We start from the raw sequence: 8,743 nt of genomic DNA, 5'->3' as shown, positions 1-8,743 counted from the left end.
GAGGGTGGACATGTTTGAAATATAAGAATAAAAATATAGTATCCTATTCTTATAAATTCACAATGATGCATCCTTATTGGTATTATCAATGGAGCTGATATTAATGGATCTCATGTGACATGAAAAACTAAGTAGGTGCCATGGGTCAAGTCCCAGAGAATGCTAGATGACTAAGAGATGGACAAACCTCAAAAGTGGTAGATCTCCCTTACCTCCCCCGCCATCATATACATTCTTTCTAAGGTGGTCTATCATCAGTAGGTTTCTTGAAGGATGCATTTTTGAAAGATTTGAATGAAGAAAGGATGGTCATTTAGGGTGGTGCAAAGAGAGGGAGCTGACCATGAGTGGTCCATATTTTAGATTTGGTGGCGTTGGATCTATATTAGAATAGCTGTAACTGCAAATGGTAACATCTTTGGATAAAGAAGCAAGGAGATTCCCATTCAAGGAGGATACAGGCTAGAGCCAGCATTTTCACAAATGATTCTGGTTCCTTGGAATTTGGATGTCTGAATACCCACAGCTCCATCTGAAGTAAACAGGAGGAAAGCATAGATGCTTGCTTAGCACCTCTACAATTCAGCTCAAGAGGGTCTCCAGCTGGTTGATTAGTGTCAATGTAATCATGAGGTTGTTTAATCTGGGGAGAAGTGAGTGGATATGCAAGACGGTGAAGGGTGTGGGGTAAACAAAACCTCTGTTTTTAAATTCTGTTTCATAACGTGAAAGCAAGGCAGTGTTGCATACAGTGGGTCCTTGCTTTGGGACTGGAGAGCAGCTTTGTGCCATGTCAGTCCAATCTCTGTATTTCTCTGCCTTCAGAAGCAACTGAGTTAAATTCTAGAATTGAAAGAGATTGACTGTTTTGTCTCTCTCTGCGCACGCACGCACGTGTGTATATATGTTTATGTGGGTTTATTAGGCTAAGGTAACCAAATAGTTTGCTTCTGAGCATAAGCGGATTATGTCAACAGTCAGAAATCCCTTCCAGGTAAAGGGCTGTGCCATTCATGCACTAAGAGCATGATGGATTTTTTTTCATCTTCCTCTACTGTGTCAGGTATTGGTTACAGCCTTAAATAGGATTAATTCCTGTGTTCTTTTTGTTTTGCAAGAAGCTTTACATGTAAGATGACTGGGTCTGTCACTGAGCCCAAATACAATGATATACTCTGCCCTAATTTGCATAGCAAAGTAGAACTCGCCTACAAATTGAGTTTGAGAGAATAACAAGATGATGTTCATACAGCCCAACCCATGTTAAAAATGGTAATATGAACTGAATCAGTAATGAAGCAACATGTTTCCAACCTGCATCTGCTTTACCACATTGTTATTCTGTAACTAGGAAGGAGGGATACTTTGGCATCAGTTACTGATTCACTCTGTCCAGGGAAGGGCTGTTTCCTTGAATGGTTCAAGCACTGATTTTCTAATCAGCCGGAGAAAGGGAATGACTTATTTAATCCAAGTGAAGGCAACTCCTCTATGATAGCCCTCACGTGAGAAGCCAGGATTGAGTCTGAGCTCCTGGAATCAACTGGGTTTCTGATCCAATCTGTTTAGGATTTTATTTATTAGGGCATGAGGTTATTTTGAAAGTTTGCTTCCACTTTTTTCTTTCTTTTTTAAAGTCAGACACTGAAGAACATTTGAAGAAATGACACACTCCTCAGGCAAAGAGCTCAATGGATTGGACAACCCTGGCTTCACGGTGAGTTTGCTGCTTTAAGAAGGGCAGTGCCTGCATATCATATATTTGAGTTCTGGAAAGGGAAGATGAACTGGCAAGGGAAGGGAGGGAGAAGTAGACCGAAGGGAGAGAAGTGGTGAATGAGGCGGGTGCCTGAGAGTGCAAGAGTGAGAGAGTGATCTTTCTTGGATCGTTTTCAGACTGGAGTCTGATAAATGAATCTTTATTTCTAAATCTTGCTGGGGGTACAGTAGCAATCTGAAGGCAACTTTGCTGCCTGTTACTTCTTTCTTACGTGTCATTAATTACAAAGAGAAAAGATAGGGACAGATGGATATAACCACATTCTCTTAAATGTATTTCTCTATTTAAAAAGGAATAACACTTTCTGCTGCTTGATTTTTGTGCCCCTGGGCTTGGAGGTTTTATGGGATGATAAAAGGCTGGTAAAATCAAAACTAGTGAATAAGGGAAGCTGTTTTTAATCTACCATATTTCTAAAGACATGAATTTGACAGAAGGGTAGAAACAAAGATCTTGGGATGAGCTGGAGTTTGCAGTTGGATACCCAATGCACTAGAAAACCATATGAAGTATGTACCTTTGAGGTGTCCATCAGTGATGTGTCTATCCTATTTGGACATAATAGATGGTGAGGACGGATCATCCTATGGATAAACCACAGTGCCAAGATGAAAGGGACTGCAGCCTTGCTCTCCCCAGGAGGATAAAAGTACAATCAAGAAGAGCTGCTCATATCCTGAGTAAAAGGAATTAGGGACTGGACATCTGTAGTCTGTTCTGTGCTCTGCCACCAATTGCTTGTTGGACCTTGGCTGAGCCTTGACTGAGGCTCTTGGGGCCTCAGTCTCCTCATCTATAACCACCTCCCAGGAGTGTGGGAAGATAAATGTGCTAATGCTTGTAAGGGGCTCTCAGAGCCTCATAGGGAAATTGCTTATAGAAATGCTGAGTCTTATCTATGAAAAATTCTATAAGGAATGTTTTTGCTACTGTTTAGTTGGTCTAATAAAAGATATTGCCTCTAACCCAAGAGCTTTGTGAGTCTTATCTTTATCATTATTATTGTTAATATAATTGTAATCATTGTTATGCAATATAAGTGTTATATTATGTCACCAAATATAAATATTATAATAATGATACCGTTCTCTTATTTACAGATTATATTTAATAATAGCTTATTATATTTAATACAATGTAGTAATTAATATAATATAAAGTAGCAACAGCAGCAACAAAACAACAACAGTCATAATAATAATGATGATGATATGCTTTGGTTCAGTTTACCCCAACCCCAGGTCAGTGCAAGCTTCTAACTTCCATGAAGTTTGAATCCTTCCTTTTCTTAATCCTCAACAGTCTGTGTTTTATTCTGTGAAGAGCCTTCTGTTAATTTTGCCCTGAGAACCAGGCAGGCACAGGGGTCAATGTAGACATATAAGCCTGCCAGACTGATGTGGCCAATAATTGTAATGCCCTAGAGCTGAATCTTCTGCAGCAGGCAACCAGACAACATCACGGAGCTGTCCCTGCTCACATCCCTTGCTGTGACGTGGTCAAGCTGAAGGGCTGTCCCGCTAAAGAGATCTCTGCTTGTTCCTTCTCCCAATGAGTGTGATTCTAGTTGACAGCATCTCCTGCTCACTCACTTGCAAGGTTCCTGCGGAGGCTCGGGCATCAGGGTTTCATGTGATGATCATGTGAAATTGTCAGTAGTACACTCACTATGCTAGTTACCTAAGAAGAAAAAGATAAGCTTCCTTTCCTGTCAAGAAGGAAATGAGCTTATTTCTGTCCATCTAGCTGAGGGTTTTACCAACCCTTGGGGCTATTCAGAAATAGCTATTCCTGAATAATTCCTTGTGGGGGCTCTCTCAAATACGTTGTTATGCTTTCACTTCATCCATGAACTAAGCACTTTCATTCTGGAGTGTCTATGGAATGTCCACTTGGGGAGTTGTTAAGGAAGAGCTCTTATGCTCTAAATTCAGGTCCTGGCTGTTTCTGGTAGTTTGAATCAACTGATATTTATCTATCCTATAAATGTGTAGGTAGGCATTTTTCAGCCTGTGTTTTAAAATGTGACAGCTAATGCACTTTAAACCATATGCATTTAGATGGGATTTTGCATCTAGTGAAGACTGGCTTAACCATTAAAGATGAAGGCCTAGAAATTTGACCATTTTATACAAATGATGCTATTCTACATGTGCATATTCTCCAAATTATTATGCATTATTATCCTATTTGATTGTTTTTAAGTTGAAATTTGCCTTTATTTTTCATTTCTTTTTTTCTTATTACGGTATCTGCTGCTGTGATATAGTGTCCATGGATCATAAAAGTCAGTTCAATAAAATGTACAATTTTACTAGGCATTTAAATGCCTTTAAGCATCAGTGAAATGGAAGAACAAATGTAAACAGAAGTTAAATATCTGGGTTAGCACTTTTAAAGATGTGCTTCAGTAATAGCCTGACTGGGGAAGGACATTATATGTTAGCTTCTCTAGAGCAGCTACATGGAGTGGGTAGAGCATGGAGAGTGGACACCTAGGTTAAGAAGTCAATAGGGAAATGTAGTGCTTTAGGGTATGGATATCTAGACAAGTTAACATAAGGCAAAAGTGGGAAAGCCTTTATTACACGTTAGCCGTTTTGTGATAACTGCTTTCATATGGGAACTAACCTATGTTAATTTCCCCCACTTTCATTGAGAGCTACGCTACAACAGTTTACCTTTTACTTTCCGTAGGGCTAGAGCAGGGGTGGGCAAAATACAGCCTGAGAGGCCATTCTATCTGTCCCGTGGGGCCCCTAAAATTTTTTGAAAATTAATATTTCTCTGTCTTTTGGTTTCTGTCAGAAATGACAGGAACCAGGGGCAGTAGGACCCAGGGGAAGCTCAGCAGGCTCCCACAACAGCAGGGCCTACCTGCCCCCCCTCCAGCCAGAAACCCCAGCAGGGGCTTCTGGCCTGGGAGCACCTGGCTGCACTGTGCCAGAAACTCAGGTAAGGGAAGGTGGGGGAGGGCAGGGAAGGAGCTGGTGTGGAGCACGGGGGGGAGGGGGAAGCAGCCCTGCCCCATGGCCAGTGCTCCCTGCTGCAGCTGCTTGCAAACGGGGGATGTCCTGAGCAGGCACAGGCAGCCCCAGGTGGGCTGCGAGTGGCTGCAGCATGGGGCGCCGGCCATGGGGCAGGGGAGGAGCTGCTTTTCCCCCCCACTGCACCAGCTTGTAACCCGCCCTCACTGCCAGCCTGGGCCTTGCACTGGCTCTGGGCTTGTTTGTCGGGGCTGCTTCGCAGCGGCAGCAGCTGCAGCCCCCTGCTTGCTGCGCTAGGCAGTGTTGGCTGCTGGTGCCTGCCCGGAGCTTGTGCGCTGGGCAGCCCAGAGGCGGTGGTGGCAAACACTGCCCGACATGGCAAGTGGGGGGCCCAGGTTGGCTGTGAGGGCAGGTTACAAGCTGGTCTTTCTGAGGGGCTGTTTTAGAAAATACAGCTCAAGTTGCAGAAGCCCCGTGTCACTGGGGCTCTCGCCACACCTTGCTCTGACCCTCCTCACAGTTCCTTCTTCCACTGAGAGCTCCTGCCGGCCTCACACTTGGAAGGCCCACATCAAGACCCATCACTTTTGCCTGTTGGATTCTGCTGGGAAGGGCAGGTAAACTATTCTATGACCCTTCTTCTGGCCCTGGATGTTCCTTGAGCTTTTCTTCCATGTCAGGAATGGTTTAAACTTAGAAATGAGGGAGCATAATTGTCCCAAGTGCCCAACAGACATGGAGGTGAACAAGGCCCTAACTAAGGAATACTCTCTCCTGCTTCCTACAGGTTGAAGAGGGAAGCCAGTACTGTACCTTGCCTGAACTTGGCACCAATGAGAAAAGTATTAAAGAGGAACAGAAGAAAGGCAAGGCAAAGGACCAAAGCAAACTAGCATACTCTGTCACAGATGTTCCACCATGGTACCTCTGCATCCTTCTAGGCATTCAGGTGAGACGTGGAAGATTGTGGCAGAGTGAAGTGCATGAAATGTGAATTGGGTGGAATGTGAATCAGAAATTGCTTAAGTTTACTAGACATATTGTAACCATCTAGTTGGAAACTGGTGATATCAAGTCCCATGTCTCATCTCCAATAAGTTTCCTGGTTTCTGATTGTTTCCTTTTGATATGCATAAATTGCATTGTGATTATGCAGTACAAACAGGAAGACACTGTCCCAGAGCCATACAATAGTAAGAGACAACCAGTGAGATGGTACCTGGATAATAGTTATTGGAAGTGTCTAAAGGCTGCTTGATTTCTGCAGCCTAAATACAAAGTAGGCTAAGCAGAGATGGTACAAGGAGGAAACTATGCAGCTTTTTCAGTTGACATGACTGTGGGTGCGTCCTCACAATTGAGAGTGTGCATTTTTCCAGGGGCAATATGTGCTGCTGGTGCTTGTCCCTGGGAAACACCTAAGCATTTGCAATCTGGTGCATGGGACGTTGCCCTGGGTGGGGTAAGGGTAGCTGGGGCCAGCACCAGCAGCAGCCTTACCTGGAGTCCTAAGGGCCTTTGGGGCTGTAGCAGCCTTCCCTGGAGTCCTAAGGGCCTTTGGGTCTGCAGCCACAGCAATCCGGCAGCACAGAGCCTGGCTGGCAGCCAGAGCACGGCTCCACCTGGCCAGACTCCAGTTTCCGGCAGTGCACTGCCCTGCTTTTTTAAGACACAGGTATCAAGGTGCAAATTAGGAGCATGAATGCTTGCATGTGCAGTGCAGGTGATGTGCAGTGCCGCACATGAGTCTACAGCACTGCACGCCCGCGTTTCTCTGGATGCACCCAGTATATGTTAAATAAATCCCATTGTGATGATTTTTGCAAACTGTAAGGTATGATGCCTATATGGAAAAATAATTACGGATGGATATAATCGTTTGATGGACATTTTGTACTTTGTTTATTTCATTAACGCTATCTTGTCAGGTTAGAGTAGGCTCAAATTTGAACGCTGCGAAGCCAAGTTCATATGAAACCCATGATTCTTAGCAATGTTTCTGTTAGATCCCGACTCCATGCGGCACCCAATGATTAGGGAGATGATGATTCAAATGCTCATGGATCCTGTTGCTCATTAGCCCGAGCAAGCAGGGAGCAAACACCAGCACAAATTGCTCGCAACAGCTTTACTCAGAATGGAGACATCTTCAGGCTAGCTCCCAAAAGACCAACAAACTGGGGAACCGCAATGAACAATAGTTCTTTCCACATTTATACACTTTGGTTCATGTTTATTAACATTTATTCCACCTCTTTTCCTCCTTACGTTCCACACATTTCTCCTTCTATCTTAAGCTCTGCCTCTGTTTACTGCATTAACACGGAATTGCCTATGCATTTCATTCATTTACATGCCTTTTTGCCATAAGTACATGTCCAAGGCCATGTACTTATTTCTTTGGTCAATGGGTGGACTTTGACCAAAACCTGGAAGCTTCTGGAGGCTTCTTCACCAATCACCATTTTGCATATGTTCATTTTGGATTCTGTTACCAATTATGTGTTGTTTTTCACATTCAGTCTGTTTCTCAGTTCTAGGTTGTACCATCTTCCACATTCCCAAAGCTTCACCTCATTCACAAGCATGCAGACTCAAAGAGACTTACTTGAAAATGGTTGATATTGTTAAGATGGTTACTTGACATAAGCAAATGGCTGGCTTAGCATAAGCATTCATAAGCAAAAATCAGTTTGCCTAAGCATCTTGCAATATTACTTTTGATATATCATTCTGCCTTGTGGTCAACAGCTCTGGTAGGCCACAGGTCATGCCTTTTATTCAGCTGCAAATCCAGTGCTCCTCAAAAATCCAAATATAGTCACCCTAACAGTTTCTATCCTTTATTAATTAAAAAATCCCTATCCAGTGAAAGCAATTGTTTGGGATTTAAGAATTTTCTTCATTGTTAGCAGCCCCAAAGTTAAAACATTGTACTAGTATGTGAAAATTAGAGAGTGACATTGACTAGGAATACAAATAATATTGACTAATCTGTTTTCATTATCCAAGGTGAATAAATTACTCAACAAAACTTAATAATTAAAAGAAATGTGGAATTTTAGTAAGGATTCTTTTTGTGTTAATAACTTATTGAAAGTCTTTGCCCAAATATGTGCTTTAGGTTTTCTTAAACATGTACTCATTTTTTTAAACAACTTTGTCCCTCATTTAGTTATGGGCATCTATGCAAACTGGGTGTCAAACCACCATTACTGTGAATGAGAAGACAGATGTTATTTAATAGCCTTTTACAGCCAGTTTGCTATTTCCTACTCCCCACCTGAACTGGTTTCTGGCTGTGCAGAGCAGTGGGGAAGTGCAGCGGGAAGGATTTTGTAGTACAAAGTGGAATGGATTGACATTGACAATTTTAACCATACTCATAGTTTCATAGTTTGTAGGGTTGGAAGGAACCTGAGCAGATCATCAAGACTGACCCCCTGCCATGGCAGGAAAGAGTACTGGGGTCAAATGGCCCCAGCAAGGTGATTGTCTAGCCTTGTCTTAAAGACCCCCAGGGTAGAAGCCAGCACCACTTCGCTTGGAAGTTGGTTCCAGATCCTAGCTGCCCTGACAGTGAAGTAGTGCCTCCTGATGTCTAATCTGAATTCACCCTCTGTTAGCTTGTGATCATTATTTCTAGTCACTCCTGGTAGCGCTCGGGGGAACAGGGACTCCCCCAGTGCCTGCTGGTCCCCTCTGACTAGTTTGTAACAGGCCACTAGATCTCCCCTCAGCCTTCTCTTGTTCAGGTCCCATAGCCTCTCCTCGTAGGGCCTGTCCTGCTGCCCCCGATCATGCGAGTGGTCCTCCTCTGGACCCTCTCCATGTTGTCTTTCAGTTGTCTTTCCTCCCTCCCTGATGGAGCTTTCCCTTGATCCTGAAGTTAGTTCCCAGTTGTTGGCCATTTGGAGCTGGGCACTGTCATTTCTACAAAGTTATGGTTTGTGGGGTATGTAAAAGCCTGAGGTTG

The 8,743-nt window shown here is 43.4% G+C and overlaps 1 protein-coding gene across 1 annotated transcript in view; it reads left to right on the top strand.

Moving 5' to 3' along the window:
• Nucleotides 1-1,519: 1,519 nt before the first annotated feature.
• Nucleotides 1,520-8,743, top strand: part of LOC149866035 (solute carrier family 23 member 1-like) — a 41,931-nt gene continuing 34,707 nt past the window's right edge. The window contains exons 1-2 of the mRNA XM_090041052.1: nt 1,520-1,717; nt 5,555-5,716. Coding sequence (XP_089897178.1) covers nt 1,664-1,717; nt 5,555-5,716 — 216 coding nt within the window. The 5' untranslated portion in view covers nt 1,520-1,663. The remainder of the gene's footprint in view (nt 1,718-5,554; nt 5,717-8,743) is intronic.

Source organism: Crocodylus siamensis, chromosome 4 (assembly GCF_052110815.1).
Source record: "Crocodylus siamensis isolate JL-2025a chromosome 4, ASM5211081v1, whole genome shotgun sequence".
NCBI lineage: Eukaryota > Metazoa > Chordata > Crocodylia > Crocodylidae > Crocodylus > Crocodylus siamensis.
The sequence above is the reverse complement of the archived record's forward strand: the minus strand, read 5'-3'. Positions and strand labels throughout refer to the sequence as shown.